General features: G+C 36.7%; 2 protein-coding genes across 6 annotated transcripts in view; one reads left to right on the top strand and one right to left on the bottom strand.

The window, feature by feature from the left end:
* Positions 1–1,422: 1,422 nt before the first annotated feature.
* Flo2 (flotillin-2) overlaps positions 1,423–23,697 on the bottom strand; it is a 181,376-nt gene continuing 159,101 nt past the window's right edge. For 2 of the 4 annotated variants that reach the window (XM_076443108.1, XM_076443107.1), the window contains 7 exons: positions 14,832–15,128; positions 13,999–14,231; positions 13,359–13,478; positions 12,974–13,188; positions 12,553–12,736; positions 12,244–12,390; positions 1,423–11,809 (listed from right to left, as the gene is read on the bottom strand). In XM_076443108.1, the coding sequence (XP_076299223.1) occupies positions 11,780–11,809; positions 12,244–12,390; positions 12,553–12,736; positions 12,974–13,188; positions 13,359–13,478; positions 13,999–14,231; positions 14,832–15,111 (1,209 nt within the window). In that variant the 5' untranslated portion in view covers positions 15,112–15,128 and the 3' untranslated portion in view covers positions 1,423–11,779. The remainder of the gene's footprint in view (positions 11,810–12,243; positions 12,391–12,552; positions 12,737–12,973; positions 13,189–13,358; positions 13,479–13,998; positions 14,232–14,831; positions 15,129–23,697) is intronic. The other 2 variants (XR_013010976.1, XM_076443109.1) reach the window with 2 other exon arrangements.
* On the top strand, positions 15,642–23,390 carry LOC143218105 (glucose dehydrogenase [FAD, quinone]). 2 transcript variants are annotated; one of them, XM_076443101.1, is made up of 7 exons: positions 15,642–15,878; positions 16,005–16,080; positions 16,162–17,875; positions 20,614–20,841; positions 20,938–21,108; positions 21,305–21,901; positions 21,990–23,390. In XM_076443101.1, the coding sequence occupies exons 4-7, from the start codon at positions 20,646–20,648 to the stop codon at positions 22,892–22,894; spliced, it is 1,869 nt and encodes a 622-aa protein (XP_076299216.1). In that variant the 5' UTR covers positions 15,642–15,878; positions 16,005–16,080; positions 16,162–17,875; positions 20,614–20,645; the 3' UTR covers positions 22,895–23,390. The 2 variants fall into 2 exon arrangements, with proteins under 2 accessions (XP_076299216.1, XP_076299217.1); XM_076443102.1 differs by having other exon boundaries at positions 16,005–18,694.

Genomic DNA, 23,697 nt, shown 5'->3' with positions numbered 1-23,697 from the left:
CGAAATCAGTAGTAAGAGTCGACGACAAGTCAGACGGTCGAAAATTGGCGAAAATTTTGAAAAATCTCGAAAATTGAGTTTTGTATTAGGATAACATGATGTCGAAGGAGGTGGCACGAAATTCAGTAGTACAAGTCAACGACAAGTCAGACGGTCGAAAATTGGCGAAAGTTTTGGAAAATCTCGAAAATTGAGTTTCGTATTAGGAGAACATGATGTTGAAGGAGGTGGCACGAAATCAGTAGTACGAGTCATCGACAAGTCAGACGGTCGAAAATTGGCGAAAATTTTGGAAAATCTCGAAAATTGAGTTTCGTATTAGGAGAACATGATGTCGAAGGAGGTGGCACGAAATCAGTAGTAAGAGTCGACGACAAGTCAGACGGTCGAAAATTGGCGAAAATTTTGAAAAATCTCGAAAATTGAGTTTTGTATTAGGATAACATGATGTCGAAGGAGGTGGCACGAAATTCAGTAGTACAAGTCAACGACAAGTCAGACGGTCGAAAATTGGTGAAAAGTTTCGAAAATCTCAGAAATTAAGTTTTGTATTAGGAGAACATGATATCGAAGGAGGTGGCACGAAATTCAGTAGTACGAGTCAACGACAAGTCAGACGGTCGAAAATTAGCGAAAGTTTTGGAAAATCTCGAAAAGTGAGTTTTGTATTAGGAGAACATGATGTCGAAGGAGGTGGCATGAAATCAGTAGTACGAGTCAACGACAAGTCAGACGGTCGAAAATTGGCGAAAGTTTTGGAAAATCTCGAAAATTGAGTTTTGTATTAGGAGAACATGATGTCGAAGGAGGTGGCACGAAATCAGTAGTACGAGTCAACGACGAGTCAGACGATCGAAAATTAGCGAAAATTTTGGAAAATCTCGAAAATTGAATTTGTATTAGGAGAACATGATATCTAAAGAGGTGGCACGAAATTCAGTAGTACGAGTCAACGACAAGTCAGACGGTCGAAAATTCAGTAGTACAGGTATACGACAAGTCAGACGGTCGAAAATTAGCGAAAATGTTGGAAAATCTCGAAAATTGAGTATTGTATTAGGAGAACATGATGTCGAAGGAGGTGGCACGAAATCAGTAGTACGAGTCAACGACAAGTCAGACTGTACTCCCGCTGGAGTACATCTCAACAATAAGTCGGATGTTCGTGAAAAATTGGTGGTTCAAGAAATAATTACACAGATTTGTTTTGTTATTACACATTGTCTTTATTTATTCATTATGGATTCATACATAAAATGTTAACACTTTATATGCACTCTAAATAAAAAATTATTAAACATTCAATTTGTTGTTCTTTTTTATACATACCTTATGTGTTTGTCTCTAAATCAAATCGACTTTGATATTTGTTCAGTAGGGGACGATTTAGGATTGAAATAATGATTACACAACGACGAGGACTCTCTTTCGTGATCCATTTATTAAAAATATGCACTAATTCACATAAAGTGGTGTACGTGTATGTTGTGTTCTCTGGTGTGTGTACTTGTATATTTCATTACTTTCAATTAGAGTAAAGTATGACACGATCGTTAATATTGTCCTCTATCTACGCGTTCAGACACTTCTAGCTTAGTAGTTCTCAAAATATATTGTAAATAAATTTTGAATATCTAACTAGAATCTTGAACATCGTTCACATTTTTTTTTTTTACGGTATTCCATTCTTCTCGCATAAACATCATTACCACTCGATTGGTCGGTTTCGCAGGTATTCTTGTTTCCCGAAGATCTTCGCGTCCCTATCTCGCGCTTCAAGCTATGCCTGTGGGACCAGGTCGCCATTAGCGAAGAAGGAAGATGTCATTCCTTGTTCCTCGATTATTATACAATAATAAAACTGTGAATTGTTATGCATTTATGGAGTACAGAAAAAGACAACAAATTTATTATATGTACATGTTTAATTCCGCGAAAATTTCTACTTTGCGTGAGAGCGGGAAGAATTGTAAATAAATCCTTATTTCACCTAAAAAATAAAATTGTTCTATCGTTTTTTTTTTTTTTTTGTAAATGCATAATCACCGGCAGTTTAATTATTATAACATAATGTGACCTCATTTCGTTAAGCTTATATCCTGGTCTCATAGTTTTGACCGGAAGTGTATACGTACATACATACATATACACATAGAGTATGTCCGTGATAACTCGACTCGCTGGAACATTTCAGAGTGGACTGAAAATATGAAAAAAATATTTGCACAAAAGTTGTTTGACATGAAGGGGGACATCATGATCAAAGTCAAACTTTCTCTGAAATGAAGTATCATTCAATCTCGTTAAATTTCTCGCAAAATCCACTTACATTTTATGAATAAAAAAATATAGTGTTCCATTCAAAAGTACATACTGACTTGGCTTTGAAATCTCCTCCACTACTTGAGCTATAAAAAAATATTTGTACCACATCATTCCCCTGTTCAGATCAAACATTTCGCGTAGAAACCTTTTTTAATGTTTGCTGCCATTTCGGAGATATTCCAACGAGTCCTGTTGGCATCGACACTTTGGTAAGTATTAATATAGTTATGGTGAATATACAGCTATGAGTTTCGCGAAGATTTACAATTTCGAGTTGCTTTTAAACGAGAGCACACCCACACATCCTTACAATTTTCCGTCGAGGCTCATGGATCTCATTTAAATCATTTATCATCCATTTTTAATACTATTACAATCAGTTAAACATTACTGTAAGAATTATTGAAATGTGATGATTAGACTGCGGATCTTTGTGGAAAATGAAAAATGTTTGCATTGATTGCAAAACACAGGAGCCAAATAAAACATTATTGCGAAGCTTAATTTTCTTATTAAGCTGAAAATAATACACTGATGTCCTTAAATCTTTTTAATATATCCGCTGCTTTAAATTGTACGTGCCCATTTTTGTCACAAATGCATAAAATCCGCAGTCTAGTGATGATTTATAAACTGTTCTACTAATTCGTTCGCAAGTAATTTTCCCTTGATTTATCAAAATGTGACTAATTCATTAAATTGATTATTTATTTGAATGTAATTCATTCGACGCATTATTTACCTTAATACAAAATACAAATTACAGTAATGTAACATATACAAATTGTCATAAGTAATAATGTACAAAATAATTTGTAAGGATTTTCTACCTTTTTATGAATAGATAAATTTTAAATATTTATATACAGCGAGTATTGTAATACTTCCAATATTATAATATTGAAATATATTTTTTAAAATGTAGTTATTTTAAATATTCCCGTCGTTAAGTACTGTTATATCGCAATATTTGAAGTAGTATAAATATTGTAAACATCATTTCAATTGTTCGTTTTGTTCAATGGATAAAAAATCGACCACGAGATTAGATCCATGAGCATTCGCCACGGCAATTATCAAGCGACTAATCGCAATTATAGCTTAGTGTAGACAGAATTTGAATAATGTTTCACACAAGTCAGATATAACATTAATACATTTGCCGTTTGAATCCAATTACATACGAGGTAACTTTCGATCGTGACTGACCTACAGACTTAGAATTAACAGTGTATGACAGCAGGGATAATATATTATCTTAAAAATAAAAACATGGACAAATAAAAAATATACGTATCTATGCACATCAATGAGTGATTCAATATTTTCTCCGGAAAAGATTGCACATTTGTTATACGTAAGAATATTTCAATTTATCGTGGAGCATTCTGCATATCTACAAATATTTTATTATCAAAAGTATAAGTGCTACTGCTAATGTAAATATTCTTCACAACTTCTCTAGCTACGTAAATAAGTTTTGAGACTTGTATAGCTTTCACTTACAATTAGGATTTTCATTAAATATCTAATTATACCGAACAAAATAATTTTTCAAGAAATGGAAATAACAAATATTACATTTCGAGGAGTATGTGGAAGAAGTATAAATTACTCATTGATGCACTAAAAATATATATAAAGAAACAACATAGAATACAATAAAACATTTGTAAAACATTTATACAACTAGTACGTCGGCAAATTAATCTTAAGATCCATTAATTAATAATAAATAATCACAAGAGACACAATGTTCCCCCATTATTATAATTGTTTTTTTTTCTGTTCGTTAACAAGTTATTGGTAATTATACATTGTTAGTAAAATATCAACACAACAACTTGACACATGTATACATACGAAATACATACGCAACGAATAATTCTAAATAAATTTTAAAAAATACGGATCTAAAGAAATTCCGATACAATCTCTTGAATAAACGCGGAGCTTATGTTTGTTCGTTAATTGAATATCGATAAATCTCGTTATATTGTTCAATAAAAGACATATTGACCAAATAGTTTGCATCTTTCTTTTAATTTTTTCCTTGAAATGAAAATAGTCAAATTTTTCATTTATTTAATTGTACAACGTTTGCGTTGATTGTACAACACCCCCGAGACTAAAAAAACAAAGAAGTTTCAGCAAGTTTTAATTGAAGTTCGCAAAATAATTTCAGCAAATTTTATCGTTGCAAGACTTCAATTACAATTTACTATAAAAAGAAGCGTATAAAAAAACAACGTGATATAATTCACGTTTATTAATATATTAATATAAAAGCATAATGATTAAATATTTAAACGCAATTGATTGCAAATCACAGGTACAGTCAGCGACAGAAGTCTATTCCCCGTGAAATTTCGAATATTTAAAACCATTTCATAATGGTTTCGTATTTGTTTATATATTCCAGTACAAATAAACCGAAAACAGTATGATTTACAGAGTCGTATAAATATTACGATTTACAAGTTGCAGGAGTAAATGATTATATAAGTAAATATGAGTAAATAATTATAACAATCTCTTCGAATTTCCTGAATGTATAGTATCACAAATAGTACAGTATATTACAGAATTAATATCATAAAAAGTTTCATATTTTTTCTATACTAATAAACTGATTAAAATTTTTATCTTTTATATTTAGACACAGGATGTCGAAGAACATTATTACTTTTCCGATGTGTATAAAATTCGAGTAATCCTCGGATTGCTTTTCTAAATATTGAAAATTTTTAGGTGAACGTAGACTTTTGTGGATAACTATACTGTAAACTCGCATATTGTTATCTACTCGCATTCGAGATTCTCGGGAAAATACTTCCGCGAGAACATTAAATTACGACATTGTGTTCGACTGTGACGAGAATCACATTTCACAGTTACGTAACCTTAGAACTACGATAAAGCATTATAAATCTCATAATCAAATAAGTATCATAAATATATAAAAACTGATGATCCATAACGTCAGTATCAGTATATCGTACATTTTAATCTAGAATAAAAACTCGAAAAAACTGTATTTTGCGGAACGGAACAGGTGCAAATTAAAAAGATCGAGGAGAGAAAAAATAATCATTCAAAAATATCGGTTCACTTCGGCGTCCCCGGAAATTCGAGGAACGCACGAACTATGCACGCTTTTCTCGGTTTTCGACGATGAACGACGCACTTGGACACATTCAGGCTACTACATATGTAGCTGCAGACGACACACAAATATTTTTTCAGACTGGCAGAATTTAATTTTGTAATTTATATAAATTTTCGAATTCTATTGAACTTCAAACAATCGATTTTTTAATTTGTTGATTCTGAGAAGTTCGTTCTTTGTTGATAAAATTCGAAAATTTGCAGCCAATAATTTAGTAATTTTCCCGCATTCAATTTATTTGATATTTGAAGAGACATAATTTTCCAAGAAATATTTCAAAAGAACATAATCGATTAATTAGAATAATTTATTCTAATAATTATTCTAACGTTCTACAATGTTACAGCGTGGTAATCATTATAAAATGATGGTGTACTAGAAGTATAGAACAAGTCCCACGATTATTCAAGGACGTTTTCCTAATTTTGGCAGTGTTAAACCATAATGTCGATTATGGTCGCATCCTCCTGAATGTGTGGATCGTTCAAAATCGTTTCGCCATCGGTTACAAATCAAAATCGAAAGCTACGTGGACGTCAATTCTCTTCATTTACCGTTTCGTCGTTTTTACAGAGCGGGGATCCAAACATCTGATCGATAATTTCTGATGATCTACGATTTCGAAAGGAAACTTCTCGAATACATTCGAGATCTCACGCGGGCGCGTTCTCGCATTGACTACCCATCGGAAGGGGTGCACTAAACGTCACTAAAAGTAGCTTAAACAAGATCTGAATCAGTTTATCACTAATATGGCAGATTCTTTCTGAGAAAAGTCAAAAATATCTTCTTTTCTGCTAGAAAATAAATTCACTATTCGCAAGATATTTATAGGATGCACCGATTGTCCCGAAAATGTTTTTCGTCGACTGTACGACATATTTAATTTCATTTTTCAAATTTATAACTTTGAGTAAACTGTATACTGTCGTATGCTGAAACGTTTCACTTTGGAAACCGTTCTGGACTTTTGTAATTATAGATCATTGTACATAATCATACATAATTGTACCCCGTGTAGTGATGGGATCTAAATCACTTCGATTCAATATTTACGAGAAAAAATTCGAATTACTTGCAACATAGTTCGAAGCTTACAACTCTTGAAATTCTTGGACGTCTTGAAAGTCTTTATTGTCCCAAAAATCTTGAAAGCCTTAAAACTTTGGAAACTTTGTAAGAATTGAAACTCTTGAAATGTTACATCTATCACGAAACAATGATTATGTCATGTCAGCATTGGTATAAATAACAGTATGAACGTACGAATATTATAAAAAGTATAACATTTATTAAGATTATCAAGAGTTATAAAATTTTCAAGACTTCAAGACTTTCAAGAATTTCTGATTTCGAATAAATATCGAATTGATTCGAAACTCTGTGGTGATTGATTTGTTCAAAAACTTGCAAGACATTATGCCCATCACTAAGCCCGTGCATAATAGCATTCTGCGGACTCTTCTGAGTAAAGGGATAGTTTTTCATTTCAGGCGTCTTTTAAATATTCGAGTTCTGCTTTGAAAATTTTTTACCACCAGATATTTCAGCAATGTCCACGAATTTTTAACTAATGGATACATTTTAAAATTGAGATTACTTTAAGATAGGCAAAAGATATTCTAGGCCCGATCCACAAAACACTACGATGCTAGTACTGTTTACCACTGTTAAAACATAAAACATCTTTATGAAAATTTATATTTTCTCTTTGAAATTGATTTTCTTGAAAGCTACATATGCGAATTCAATTAAGTTGACTGATTTGTATACTCAAAATTAAAAATCTCATATCAGTATCGTGGGACAAATGGTGCATAAATAAGAAAGTGGTCGTAATATTATCTTCCACGCAGTATTTAAAATAATTTGTGCTTAGCTTTGTTATTAGACATAGTTTTAGAACCGACCGTTCCGAAAAATGATTAGGTTACATGATAAGTTCGTTCAAATAAAAGTAATTTAGCATAAACTATTTCAGGAATTTAAACGTGATACAAAGTTTCTACCACCACACACCATTTTTATCTTGATATTTCCACAGCGTTTTAAAAAATTGAAAACAGCTCACGTTTTTATGTTAACTGTAATAGGTATAAACTTATCTACAAATTAAAACATACGAATAAATTAAAAACACATATAAATAAATGAACAATGAACAATCATGTTTAGAGCATCTCAAAGTAAGCAGAATATAAATTTCTTAATTTTAAATGCTCTTTCACGTACGAAAAAGAAAATGAGAAAAAAAAAAGACGTGAACGAATTTGTCACATGACCTAATATTTTTCGTTTTACTAATTTCTCAGAATAGATCGCACACCATCGGGTTTTGCTAGAAACTCTTCTACATTTCGTATAGCAATAGATCATTCTACTTTGGTATAATCGACATTTACAGATTCGATAGTTTTATATTAAAAATATGTATAGAGGTTATATGGGTTATGACCACTTTCAACGATCGCATTGAATATTATTAATCATCTCACATTTCGAAATTAGTTCTCCCTCTCTCTTTTTTCGTTTTGTACTGGTCTAGATGTACTATACTCCTTTGCTTATTTGTAGCTTGCGTTTCGCTCTGTAGGGGTGGAGGCGGGTTGGGGGAAGACGTTTCTAATGGCTGACAGTTTCACGTTCTTGCACTTCCCTTTCGAGGATTTATCGGGTACCACGGGACTGCAAAGGAAAGAGTAAGAATTCGTTTTACTCGGCGATGGGGTTTGAAGACTTTACTTTCTTGCAGGTTGTTAACTTTTACAGTAGAATATTAAAGCAAACCCTACTACAGTAATGTAAAACTAAGAAGACATTAACACAAACTATTGAGGTAAACTTTACTTTGTGTATGTAGAATTAATACATATCTATTACGATGAACTTTACATTATAATCATAAAGTTCAAATACTTTAATAAAATTATATTTTTTTTTATTCTCCGCCGGGATTCGAACACAGATCGTTCAAGTGGCTGTCGAGTACTTTGGCCCTTCGCTACAGTGGCCTCTAAGAAGATTATTTTTAATAATATTATAATAAAATATTCAAGCGAACTTGTTCATGTGGAACTAAAGTAAAAAGGATAAACTATTCAAATATACTACATAATATGAATGTAGAGCTAAGATATTCCCAGTCAGCCAGGTCTGCCTCGAGCAGACATCGAGCATAGCCTGGAATCGTACGATGCCAGCAGATGCCGAGCATTAAGCTGTCAGAACGCACTGGATGATCAAGATGCTCGGAATCTGCTCGATTTTGGACAGCACACCCTGCCAGCATAAAGCGATACTTATTCGGACGCACAAGTATGTTGTTCTGCTGGCACAGCCTACTATGCTAATGTAATTTAAATTCATTGAAGAAAATAATAAAGACTTTCTAATAATAACAGAACAATATACCTGAAATTTACCAATCTGTCTATGTATGTTTAGTAGAAAAATAAATGTGGTCAACACCTTTCAGTAAAGTCTCCAAACCACCCTATATGGTTTACGATAATACTCTAACGTAAAGCTATAAACGGAAACTCAAACAAGTTGAAAAATCACTGTCTGAAGTATTCACCGAATCATAATCGGTCAGCTTGCGAACAGAATAATAAAGTGCGATACAACGGAATGCTAGTTACGCAATATTAAATATCATACTGTTTTGCTGCGGCGGCGAGACGATACTGTATTTACAAATTGGCACTTTCTCCGGTCTGGTGTAATTAGTATTACACACTTGTCGGTGGCGCGAGTTGGTTCCGATGCGTGGTCAAACGAGAGAATTTCGGACGCGACGGCGACGAACGAGGACCTATGACACCCATTTACGTCATCCGTCCTTGGGGCAACTATGACAATTTTCAAAATTACAGTAAAAACAATCTGAAAACTTCTTTTACCGATAAATTAGTATATAAATTCATTTCTGTATGCATATAAGACATTAAAGAAATGAATGAAAGAAGTTTAATAAAAATATTGTACAATTAGCTGAAAGGAACGCTTCTCCGATGTTCATTAATAACCATTATATTTTTTTCCTCTAAATAAATTCGAAGAGTCACTCGTTCTATACATTTCACCCCATATACTACTTATCTACGACCTTCTTGAGCTACTTGTAATATTCAAAACAAAATTATAAATCACAAAATGTGTGTGCATATAAATTCTGTTGTTCCCGAAAAGGTTTGCACAGTAATCTCTAGAAAAATAATCCTACAAATCCCTAACCTGATGTACGTCACCTTCAGGACTGTAATTAGCTAAATGGGCGCCATTAGTTATCAGATTATCTTCATTCGTCGCTTATCGTTCTAACAAACAAGGCAGTCAAGCCTTTAGCTTCTATTATACACACGTTACTATGAGTATGTACAACTAGTACGGACAGTTGACTTCCACGTCGCCTATTCCGTTCAAACATTTACATTTTCTCCCTCTCTTTCGCTCTCTCTCTCTTTCTCTCGCTCTTCCCTTTTTTTCTTCTCTTTGTTAAGTTACTTACGTTATGATGAACACAATGATCAAAATTTTCAATCACAATAGACTTACGCGAATGTTACATGCATTCGCCTATATAATTCGATTCTCGGCTACATCGCGTTTACAGCAAGTTCCTTGAATTTTGCGTCATTCCGTTACTGGTCGCCATCTTTCCCTCGTGTTAATTACCATTCTTCAGGTAGTCATTTGAAAACATTGAAAAACCTGAAGATTTCCACTGCGGTCGCGTTTATGGTACGTTCGAACCCTAGAAGGCGTCCTTTTTCTATGGTTTCGGAAAGAACTAAATGCTCTGATGCACCTACGCATTACTTAGACATCCATAAAATCTCTAGAAAGGGTCCACCTTCCAGGGCTAAACCTGAATTTAATAAAAAAACTGAGACTACAGAAGATTCTTCCTTGTTTCTTCTTGACTGTATTGATGACCTTATATAAACAAGTCTTACAGTTACCAGCGAAGTCGGAAACACTTATTTCTAGTTTAACTATCTGTTCAATCCTTCATATTCAGTGAAGTAACCTTTCAACAATGATACTGAACAGAAGTTATTGCGTCCTAAGCGCCAACTTGGAGGGCACAAAGAAGATCCTGCACACTGAAGTTGTCACCTTGAAGAGTCTTCGTCAAACGGCTTGATAGTCGCAAGAGTGGAACGCGTTGGAGAACATTATGAAGGGCGGTGAGAGAGATTGACTGGGCAATGTGCGTTTCATGACAATGTGTAACGCGTGGAACGAGCGTTGGTTAATGTGATCAACGTTAATACACTCAGGACAACTCAGTTTTCTCTACGAATTTTTCTCTTGAAAAACAGTCATGTCTGACTGTTGTGCAGCTGGCGATGCTTGGACATCCATATTTGTACCCTTACTTATCAATACTTTTAACACGTTGACTCTAATGTGGCTCATGTGCGAGACACAAACTCTTGTCCAGGTTTAAAAATAGACTTTTCTTGTGATGCATTCGATTTAACCCTGCTGTGTTTTGAGAATCTTGTTCAACTCAATCCCATTTTATTTTCTATTTGAATTTTTTTCTCAAGCATGGTCTTATATCTGAGAGTAACAACAGTTATACACATATACTCCTTTCTCAACATTATTCTAAATACGTAGGCTAATCGAGGATTGCAGCAGGATTAAAAGAGTTAAATGCATACTCATTGCAATCAATTTGAATCTCTCAATTCACTAACTTAGTTTCATTTACTAATAACATTTTAATATTGTCAACGTGTTAATTACATCTTTAATGACCTTCTTCTTGCATTTGATTGAATAGCTAACAACTTAATGCTGACATTTTTTTAAACGTTAGGTAAAAATAGATTCAAACACTATAGCCCAAGGGTTACTATATTTGCCAACAGGCTTGATAAAAATAGTAGATAGTTATTGCCAGGTAGCAGGCCATGCCATGTTGGATTTTAGAGAATTGCAGCAGAATTAGCTGGGAAATATTAGACAATTATCCAACAGTAGCAAAGATGGGCTTGTTAGGGTGATCGTTTAGAGAATCTGTCGATCACTATGTCCTGAATGCGTTAAACGCGTTCGTAACGGAGACACGGTTGATCCGATCGGTTGTGTTCAACTTGATTTCATCTACGTTTGAGGTAGAGTAATTTGGGAATGAGAAAAAACTGGAGTGTCATTAGTGGATAAAAGAATAGCAGAGAAACCTTTGGCAGTAGAAAGTTTTGTTCCTTTCCTCAGCTGATTCCGAATGTCTGATCGCCTGGTCGCCATTCTGTCTTACTCTGTCCGCCATTACTTTGCCCCTGGTATTTTTGCTAATACCTAAAAATTAAAAACAAAACACAATATAATAACAGTTTATGTTTAAAAAATTGTGTAAAATGTAGTAAAACGTCAATTACGTGAACTACTGTAACGAAAATGCCATTCATGTAAATTGCTTTCAATCAATTTTGAACTTTTGCTCATTATCAATCTTATGAATTTGTTTTATTGGCCTAACTATTTGGATAATAGGCATTCTACTATACTATCAAAGCGTGAAACAAAGCGTGACAACTGCACAGTGATGAACAGTGCAAGATATATGTACAAGATATATACAATTCTTCATGCAAAACACAATTCCGTATAAAAAATATTATTTCAATTTATGTTGGGACTAATACTCAATAATAGAAGTGACGAAGAAGTTTTATAGAATAATTCCTGAACGTTATACATATTTTACATGAGTGAAGGACTTATAAACATACTTTTGAAAGATCTACACCGGTCAGTGCTTGAACAGCTGGAGGTACTTGCCCAACAAGGCGCGTAATTTCTCCACTAGTCGTGTCATTTCCACCCAGAAGAACTATTTCCTCCGTTCTGGCCAATGGTGCTGCTATCTCTGCTGCGATCTGAAAAGTAAAACAAATTATTTTAAATAATCATTGTATAAACTGCTTGTCATAAAATCAGGCTTATACACATTTTATTATTGTGAAATAAAAAGTGACAATTTGGCACTATGAAGTTAATTCAATAATTTAGGATAGGAGAATCGAAGATGATATTCCCACCTTTGGTAAAGCATTGAGAGCGATGTTCAAAATAGCTGCTTCTCCATATTTCTTGTATACAACAGCCTTCATTCGCATACGTTCTGCCTCTGATATTCCTATTGCCTGCAGAGCCTGAGCTTCAGCTTCTCCAATGAGTCGAATCCTCTCGGCCTCAGCTTTGGCAGCATCCACAGTCTGTGTCCTAGAATTAGTACAATCAGTTAAACCATAGTGACCACAAGAAGCTGACAAAATAGCTATCTAGAATTGTCTAAACATGGTGACAGAGGTTTACGTAATGGTCAAACGATACATTGTCCTTTCTGAGATGTTGATAGCTGTGAAAGTGTATAACTTGCCCCTAAACTGTATAATATAATAACCAGACTTTAAATTGATTTTGGAAATAATTTCAATTAGTTACTGTATTAAATAGTACCTTTTTCCTTCGGCCACTTTGCCAATCTTGTAATGCTCAGCCTCCGCTGGTAGTCGTACAGTGCTCTGGAGTTCATGTTCCTTTCGTCGAACCTCTTGTTCCTCCACCTCGATTTGCTTACGCCTCTGAACAATTTTTATTTGGATTTCCTCGTTTCGTATTCGTTGCCTTATCTTCGCAGCTTGAAGCTCGTAGGCAAGTTGAGCCTCAGCTTTCTATAAAACGTAAGCTTAATTAAGGGTATTGTGCAGTACCGATCACTTTTAATGTTTGTACTGTAACTTATGCTAGTCTCAATAAAAACCGTATTTGAGAAGAGTTAATAAAGACCACAATTACATTGTTTTTCCATATATGATGCTTCTAACAATAAGCATGAACGTACCGCTGTGTTCACTTCTTGATCAAAGTTCGCTTTTTGCAGCTGGAACAGTCTAGCATTGTCTTCGATCTTTGTGTCGGTGTTGTACTTCGTGTCCATCGCTGCTTTCTCGCATTCTGCTTCCTGAATTAGAATACAGAGGAGTTATTATTGGACAATTAACATATTACCGACCGGTGATTATTGCATAATTTTAGAAAATCTATGGTACATGGCTAAACACTTTTTAATGGAGCCTTCAATAGCAACAGCACTTTTCATTGTGAACTGACAAGTCACCGTTAATAACGTCTTCTTATAGTTTCATTTAAGATTGCAATGTAAAAGATACTTTCTATGCTTTCTTTTGGTACAGTACAATTATTGAAACTCCTATTAATAGACTTCCGGCAGGTAAAGTGTTAACAGACATATCGAGTATTGTTCAATATTCTAGGGTAATAGATATTATTGAAATTAGGAAAATGTAAGATTACAATGATTGAAAATTAATTTTTCTATCAAAATCTACATATATAACGTTGATTCCTTACAGATAGTTTGGAACAAAGTGGAATGCAATGGGATAATAGGAATAAAAATTCGATAGTAAGGAGGCAAAACTGAAATGCATAAGGATCTGTAATTCTGTGGGTATACTAACTCGAATGCCAGCGTCACGGTTAGCCTCGGCGACGCCAACGTCGGCGTCGCGTTTAACGGCCGCAGTCTGAGCTTTGCCAAGAGAGGCCAAGTATTGAACGTTGTCGTAGACATCTTTTATCGTAAACGACAGGATTTCGATACCCATACGGCCAACATCTGGAGCTGCTACCTCTCTTACTAGTGTCGCGAATTGATCTCGATCCTTGTATATCTCTTCCACCGAGAGCGTACCTAGAAAATTCAAAATGTTTACAGTGAAGGCTCAAACTATTGGGTCGGCAAGAAAGTGATTTCGGTATTTTAAGGTGAAATAGAGGAGCTGAATTTTTTAATCAAGCAATGGACTTTAATGAATAAGATATTCTCCCTTTTGTTCGATGATCTTTTGCCAAAACGAGTAAATAAGAAAGTATTTGATTGATTAAACTTCATCGCTCGAATAAAGAAATTCGGTTTTTCATTTTACCTTAAAATACCGAAAATATCTTTGTGGTTTTTAAAGATACGTCAAATGTCTGAAGGACAAAGTTGAATGGTAAAATGGGCCTCGTACGATACCAACAAAATTTTTGTTTTCATGTAATTTTTTTTTTGGAGATATGAAGGTCACCTTCATTTCTTAAAAATGGAACGTCCTATTTTTTATAGCATAAACAGGTGACTCACCCTGTATTTAATATAATTAGCAAACAAAATTGTTAAAAATAAGTAGCAGTCAAGGAACTGCCCTTTGAAGCAAACAAAGTAGTTAAAATACACAGTAGGGAATTGTTGGCAATAAAATTGAAAAGTAATTCGGAGTGTCGAACCTCTCACGCTGTGCACACTCACCTAATATGGCACGAAGATGACCCTCCAGGGTCGAAAGGATCGTCGATTTGATCTCGTGCACGCTTTTCCCGAGAAACTGTTCGCTAGCAGTGTGCAACAGCTCGTCAGCCTTCATAATTTTGCATTGCGCGACACCCGTGACGGTCAATGGTACACCTTGAGCAGTTTCCACGCTCTCGCAGACGGGGTTCAAGGTCATCACCTCCAGGGATAGACGTTGGACGTCGGTGACGAACCACCAGGTGAAGGCGTAGCCTCCCACGATGGTCCTTTTCTTCATTAATCCGCAACATCCTCCTGTAAACATCATTTAAAAATCAGTGTAAAAATAGAATCGAAATTCAACAAATTAACTGACATTAGCTCAGACATCCCAAATATCAGTGAGACTTAATGTACCCCTTTCGTAATTTTACTATTACGATTTTTGCCATTTTCATAGTCTTGAAATTTATCAGAGACCGTCAAAATTTTGATTTTAATAAAGATTAACTTCTTTTCCAAGATAGTTATTGTTATTTTTCGTTCATGGAAATGACGCGGATGCAGGCTTGCGACAATAATGCAGGAAACACGAGTATCAGGCGAATTGATACGTTATTTGTTAGGGTAAACAAAAACGGTGACGTAACGGATGCCAAAGCGTTACCTGGTTGTTTATAACAATGCCGCGGTACGATCTGTGATTTAACGGCCGTTAACAACAACACATAACAGCGATGGTTCGCAACAGTAAGTAGGTCGCCGCCGTATAACGGCCAACCGAGCACTTTACCGTAAGTTGGTTCTATGACGTCAAGAAATGGCTCCTCGAATACTGGCAGTCGCTCTTCGTGGACGTGATGCCGATCACGCATCACGCACCATGGGAACGTCCGTTGCTTCTATGTTTCGACGAATGGAAAGTTTCTGCGTTGTTACCGTGTTAATCATCTTTACGTTTCTATAGGCCGGTGTTAGCAACATTTAAATTCGAATAGGACTGAATAATATTATGTTCTCAATTAATGCTGTTCTGTATATATTTTTTCGGAAGATAATATTAAGGTAATGTTTAATAAGCAAAAATGAGAACGGATTTGGAATTTTCCTTCAGAAAAATGGAATTTCATCTCTTATTTCATGTATTCCACATGTGAACTATTAATAAGCAATAGAAATTTTATGTTTCAGAGAGTATGGAAGATTGCGAAAGGATTGCCTACTACCATAAACGTTTCACAGACGACAATGAATGGACAATGAGCGGGTTTAGAATTTTTTATTTTTCATTTTATTTACTCCACGTGTGAAAGAAGCGTTAATAAGCAATACAAATTTTACGATTCAGGATGTCGTAACTAAACGTTACGTGTCAGGAAGATTGCGAAAAGGATCACCGACTGCCATAAACTCTAGGTGTGCTTAGAATAGTTGAAATGTTCGAACCAGGTTGTGATGATGGTACTCATCATTCAGATATCTTTGGTAGAGAGTCACGGTAATCCTAATCCGGTTTACTCTATGCAACTCTTGTCCCTGAATATATTTAGCATTCAAATTGTTTCTAGGTAGGTAATAGAAGACCCACAGAATTATTCAGTGATTCAGCAATTATGTATTACGAATACCTGTATTGAAAAATTGTGGCATTCTTGAATTTTAAAATTGTGGATACCTAAGTTTACAATTCGATACTTACAAATTTTATTCAGACTATTAACGAATTATTAATTAATAATATGTGCAATAGTTAGAGTACGTACGAGGCTGAATAAATCAAGATTATTAGTTACATATTCAAAATACAATAAGATGTAGCCATTTTCTTTATTACGTTATTATGTTACAAATAGATCTGTAACAAATGCAAACGACCGTGTTTATGCACGAGGAAGCCTCATGAACTGTCGGGAGAGGCAATTAGTAACTGAAGAGTGAGAAATATTTCCCTACTGTCCCGTATACGGTACTATTGGAAGAGAGTACTGTGCTATGGAATTATATAAACGATTTTATGCTTTTAAATTTCAAAATAGAAAAATTATAATATAAAATTAATTTTTTGACCCGTCCACACGACCCAGCCCTCGTAAATTTCCGTAACGAGCGACACAAGGACTGACTTAAGAGATAAAGAAGCAGAGTACCGAAACAGTGGCTATGGAGCACCGAAAACGGCACTTCGCCCCACTGCGTCTACAGCTGAGCTCACAGCCGTTGGGGCAACGAGCAACGGGGCCCGGAAGGAGGCCCAGCGGCTGTGATTGTGATCGTTGAGAATGGGTCCGCGTAGGGGGGGGGGGGAGGGGGCCAGTCAACGGCCGTTATGGGGCGTGCTTGGCTTCGAAAGGTTTGTAACCCGCTTCTATCCCGATGGATCCACAGCATGCCGACGCTCGGCCAGGAGCAAGGTCATGGTCAGTCCCACGCCGAGCTCTATACGGCTGTTACGGGGTTCTATCACATGGTGGAAAAGATCGACGGACGGCGACCTCGATCACGGCTTCAGATTTCTGGGACACCGCCTGGAGGATGCTATCGACTCACCAGCTCGGCTCTTTGCTTTGTCGACTCGTGACCGGTCACTTTCGTTGACAACTGGGACCGTTTGTGGGACAACGTGACAAAGGTGTCGCGGAAACAGAAGGATGATCGGTCGACATTCTCGTTTCGTGCCGACGGTGACGTTCTTTTTACTGGGTTCCGGTAACGTTCAGTGAATCATCATCATCTGGATACCCTGAGTATCTCAAGACAGGCTCCGGTTGTCATCCGTTCAGGCATTTTAAGTGCACAAATTGGATAAATAGTGTGAACGCTTCGTGAGAAGTTTAGTTTGAATTTGTGAATCTGATAGAGGATGGCTAAGCTGATAGCTAGCTGGAGTTAGAAAAGGATTTTTGTGAAGAAATCGGGAAATGAAGAACAATCGACCATTTGATTTATCGTGATTCTTGATCGGAAATATGGGAGATAGAATATTATAGTCGACTCCGCAACGATTGATTGAGAGGAGAAGAAGCTTCTAGATTGCATGTGATCTGCTGTCTCCCAGGAAGTAGGTGAGCAAGTACTGCTTTCCTTTTCAAATACTGTTACTGTACGCTATCACTAAAGCCATTTCATTGAAATGAGTTCTTTTCACTCGGAAAACAGCAACAGGTGATAATAGGACATAAACAGGATGTAAATTGATTAAATTAGAAACTAAATGAATTAGAAATTGAGTGGACACTTCAAAGAGAAAACACTTCAAGAGTGAATCAATTACAAATTGGGTCGCTTTGAAATTGGATCATTTAATAATTCTTAATGATTATACGCTTTTCTAAAAATAGTCCTTTTCGTTGTACGGGACTTGCTGGGTTAAAGTGTGAAGCTAAACTGGAGGAACTGCTACCTTGTGAAGATAAAATATATTAAAAATTGTATTTTAAATGTTGAATCAATTGCATTCGAGTCGAGATTTCTTCACGAAATACGTGATTTATCGCGTTGTCTCAATATCCGCGAAATTCTGTGTACGATTGTCCCGATCCACGGGATGATCCAGCGATCGACGTGGCACGTGTGCGTACGTGCGAATCGTCGCGGGCAGGTTGCCGGCGTTCATCGAAAATTACTTAACAGCTGAAAGTTTCACGGGTCATTGATATTCGTAGCGCACATCCGAACCACGTGTAGCCCTCTTTGACTTTTCTTCGACCGATTTCTACCCGACCGCGGAGACGTTCCAATTCGACAGTATAGAAGGACACTTCGAGCCGGACAGTCTTGCCCCCAGGATAACGAATAATCGATTAATTACGAAGCGCGAAGTGGATCGAGTTTCCAAGGGTGCAATTTTTACAGTGAAAAGAAATATTTATTGTTCTGCCCAGGTTTGTAACTAACGAAAATGACAGGGCACGTTCTCCGATATCGCTAGACCATTTCGAAAATATTGTTTGCCTTAGGTACACATTTAGGTAGGTCTCTATAGTTACAGCAGCAGAAATCCTTAAGGGGGTAGTATAGGCTCTATTTGGAACTAGAAAATTACTAGAACATTACTAGAAAAAGGGGTCGAAAAATGGGTTTCGTACTGAACGTTGTTTGACCTTATTAGAACAAATTGTGGGCTGTGTGAGGGCTCATTCGAAAGAGGAAGGTTAGACGCAGCACGCTTTTCTCACGAGGTTAACGAGATTATGTTTATATCTAATAATATGATGGCCCAAATTAGAGAAAAAATCTAGGAAAAAATCCCGCAGATTTCAATGCATTTTCTGTCTCTAATAGACTTTTTTGACTTATGAGATGAGAAAAGCGCGCTGCGTTGAACCTTCCTCTTTCGAATGAGCTCTCACACAGCCCACAATTTGTTCTAATAGGGTCAATCAACGTCTGGGCGCAGATCCATGTTTCGACCCATTTTTCTAGTAAGATTCTAGTAAATAGCAAATATCTAGCAAATAACTAGAATCTTACTAGAAAAATGGGTCGAAACATGGATCTGCGCCCAGACGTTGATTGACCCTATTAGAACAAATTGTGGGCTGTGTGAGGGCTCATTCGAAAGAGAAAGGTTCAACGCAGCGCGCTTTTCTCATCTCATAAGTAAAAAAAGTCTATTAGAGACAGAAAATGCATTGAAATCTGCGGGATTTTTTCCTAGATTTTTTCTCTACTTTGGGCCCTCATATTATTAGTTATTAACATAATCTCGTTAACCTCGTGAGAAAAGCGCGCTGCGTCTAACCTTCCTCTTTCGAATGAGCCCTCACCCAGCCCACAATTTGCTTAAATAAGGTCAAACAACGTCCAGTACGAAACCCATATTTTCGACCCAAAATCTAGTAAGATTCTAGGTATTTTATAGTTACAAATCTAGCCTATACTAGCCCCTTAAGTCTAAAAATGTTACTTTACATTTCAAAATTAAATTTTTCAAGAACTGAGAAGAATTGAAAAAGGCAATTTCTAGATCATTCAATGTATCAAGATCGTCGAGAATCACGCGTATTGTCAGGTTTCTTATAATTACTGGGCTGCAAAATAGATGTCGGATAATTAAAAATCTACCGAAAAAATATAATTTAAAATCTACTAAATATGAATGTTGGGTTAGTAATGGTTACTGAAGGTAGTTCAGCTACTAACCGAACGGATGTCCCTGGGTCAGTATCCTGGCTTCAGAGCTACACTGAGAAAAAAAAGTAGTTACTTCAATAACACGCGTGTTATTGTAATTTTTTTACTTCGATGAATACCAATGTATTCTTTTCAATAGTATGAAATTTAGAAGCAAATCGTGATGTATTTGAATTGTCTATCATGAAATGATTGAAAATATTATTCGATTCAATACCGTACATTATTATTCGTAATGTTTCTCTTTTCCCTTCAATCAGATATGTTGTTAAAACAATTTGAGAAATGTATTGATCTATACTGGAATTGGTTTGAGGCCATATCTTATTTTTTTTGAAAACATTGATGGTCAAGCTATTCGCTTATATGATTGGCGGAAATGAGTTTTGCTATTGAAATTCAATAGTATTAAATATTAAAATAAGTTCATATGATATTGGCACTATTCAATAGTACATCTTATTGAATCAACATATATTTTTTTTTGTTTCGACAGGATTTTTTTTTCTCAGTGTACCTCAGTGTAGACATCCTGGGGCTCTAGAAGTAATAGCGCAGCTCTAGGTCTTTGCATTTAAAAACTAAAAGTTTGAATATCCGGATAACTGCCTGTTGCGTCGCATAATGAATGAGCTTTATTTATAATTCCATTCCTGAATTATTGCAGGCGACTGAAAAAGGAGAGTACAGGAATACAAAATGGGGATTGAGAGCGTGTTGGCGGGAGGCCTGACCTCGGCGACGACTGGTCTTTCTTGGTTCTTCCCGGTGTTGGCGGCCGCGCTCGTATATTTCCAATACGAAGTTTTGGACAACGAAGCACCGCCCATTAATATACCCTCCGAAGTGCTACTGCCATCGTATGACTTCATTATCATAGGAGCCGGTTCTTCAGGTATGGTTAAGAATGGGCAATGCCAATTGTCATTCGATTTTCATGAAAATTCTCTCGGGAGTAGTATTCGCTCTTATTTATAAACTTTCGTTGTAGGAGCTGTCGTCGCAAGTCGACTCTCCGAGATAGAAAATTGGAATGTGCTTCTTCTGGAAGCTGGAGGTGACGAAACCGAGATCTCGGATGTTCCTCTACTTGCTGGCTACTTGCAGCTCAGCAAACTCGACTGGCAATACAAGACTGAACCTGAGGAAGGCGCCTGCCTAGGTCAGTAACTGAATTCTAGTTTCTATTTCGTTCTGCGTCTCTTAAATTAGTACATAAATCGTCGACTACAGTATGCGACGAACGAGGTTCACGTAAAAGACGGTAATTCGATCAGAGGTGCAATAAGCGAGAACCTACTTCACTAGCAAGCTTCGTAATTTCACCCTCAATTAAACCAACGTAATCTCTTCCTCAGCAATGGAGGGCAGTCGCTGCAATTGGCCCCGCGGTAAAGTGATCGGTGGCAGTAGCGTCCTGAACTACATGCTGTACCTCCGAGGCAACAAGAAGGACTACGACATCTGGGCGCAACAAGGTAATCCAGGCTGGGGCTCCAGAGACGTGCTCTACTACTTCAAGAAGTCCGAGGACAATCAGAATCCCTACTTAACGAAAACTCCGTATCACTCGACCGGCGGATATCTGACGGTGCAAGAGGCCCCATGGCACACTCCTTTGGCAGCTGCCTTTGTGCAGGCTGGCCAAGAGATGGGTTATGAGAATAGGGACATAAATGGTGAGCACCAAACTGGATTCATGATTGCCCAGGGGACGATTAGAAGAGGAAGTCGATGCTCGACTGCGAAGGCATTCCTGAGGCCGGCGAGACTTCGTAAAAATCTACACGTTGCCATGCACTCCCACGTAACGAAAATCTTGATTGATCCGAAGTCCAAGAGAACCTATGGGGTGGAGTTTGTGCGAGACAACAAGGTGTTCCGAATACGAGCCAAGAAGGAAGTCATCCTCTCTGGAGGATCGGTGAACTCTCCTCAGCTATTGATGCTTTCAGGTAATGATGAGATTAACTCGCCAGTTCCGTATGCGTTCTCCTTCAGGTACATAATTGCACACCAATCAAACACTATTTCCACTTTCAGGCGTCGGTCCGAGAGAAGAACTACAACAACATGGCATCCCAGTGATCCAGGACCTCAGAGTCGGTCACAATCTTCAAGATCACGTAGGTTTAGGTGGCCTGACGTTTATGGTGAATCAGCCAATTTCAATGGTGGAGAAACGATTACACAGCGTCCAGGCAGTAATGCAGTATGCAGTCTTGGGTGATGGCCCCCTAACAGTGTTAGGTGGTGTTGAGGGTCTAGCCTTCGTCAATACGAAGTATGTTAACGCTTCCGATGATTTCCCAGACATCGAACTACACTTCATCTCTGGATCGACCAACTCTGATGGCGGAAGACACATTAGAAAAGTTCATGGACTTACGAAACGGTTCTACGATGCTGTATTTGGCCCGATAAGCGACAAGGATGTCTGGAGTGTGCTACCTATGCTCTTGCGACCTAAGAGTAAAGGCTTCATCAAGCTCCGCAGCAAAAATCCCTATGATCATCCATTGATATATCCTAACTATTTTAAAGAGCCAGAAGATGTAGCAGCATTAATCGAAGGTGTGAAAATAGGAGTTGCTCTTAGCAGGACAGCTGCTTTCAGAAGATTTGGCAGCGAGCTCAACTCAAAACGTTTCCCCGGTTGCAAACATATTCCCATGTACAGTGATCCCTACTGGGAGTGTATGATCAGACACTATTCAGCAACTATATATCATCCTGTTGGCACCTGCAAGATGGGACCTTTTTGGGACTCTGAGGCCGTCGTTGATCCGGAATTGAGGGTCTATGGTATCACTGGACTTCGTGTTATCGATGCATCTATTATGCCTAACCTTGTCAGTGGGAATACTAATGCACCAGTTATAATGATTGCTGAGAAAGGATCTGATATGATCAAGGAGTTCTGGTTGAAACGAAGAGGGAGAGGATGAGTTTAGCACTGTCTTGATATAGTGACAGTGGATATTTTGTAAATATTGGTGACTGAAAGATGACATTTTGGGAGTTTTGTGAATCACCAAGTGAATTTGGTGAATGTCGAACACAGTGAACGCGAATTATTGAAAAATAATGTGGACTATTCGTGCTGTTTCTGCTGATACTGATACAAGTTTGTGCATAGTTGTATAGTAAATGTACTTTACCTGTTGCGTGATATCTCTTTGAGATCAATTATAAATTAATTACCTATTTAAGTAAATTGTTGTTAAGGCTCAATAGAACTTTTAGGAAATTACGTCAGGGACAGAACATTGTCAAAGAGATTTTTGAGGCGCTTGCCTCAGTTATGAGTGAAATAGATACTAGTAGTTGTGACTGAAACACCCCTCTGTCATTGACTTTTGTGTGGTGTGTCATTGACTGCTCTCATTGTAATTTGAATGTTGCGTGTTGCTATTGACATTGACGGATGAAAGAGAATTCCTGTTGTTAATAAAATCTTTTTTAATTTTATGAAATATTGCTTTTTTCTTTTTAATCGTACACCTTCTATTGAAAAATGTCCTGTATAAATAACGTATTATATGAGAACTATCTACGGTGACGAAGTGTATGATTCTGTTTTAACATTAATTCCTATAGTTGGTAAACATTTTTTCAGATTCGATATTTCGAAAATTTGACTTTCCTGCACTGCATTGAATACCGCGCGACGGCTGTTAAATATGCATTCGGACAATGCATACGATGCACATTGGCTGTAACCATCAACAAAACAGCTGACGCAGAGATT

Source organism: Lasioglossum baleicum, chromosome 18 (assembly GCF_051020765.1).
Source record: "Lasioglossum baleicum chromosome 18, iyLasBale1, whole genome shotgun sequence".
Taxonomy (NCBI): domain Eukaryota; kingdom Metazoa; phylum Arthropoda; class Insecta; order Hymenoptera; family Halictidae; genus Lasioglossum; species Lasioglossum baleicum.
Note: the sequence above shows the minus strand (reverse complement) of the source record. Positions and strands in the feature narration are given on the sequence as shown.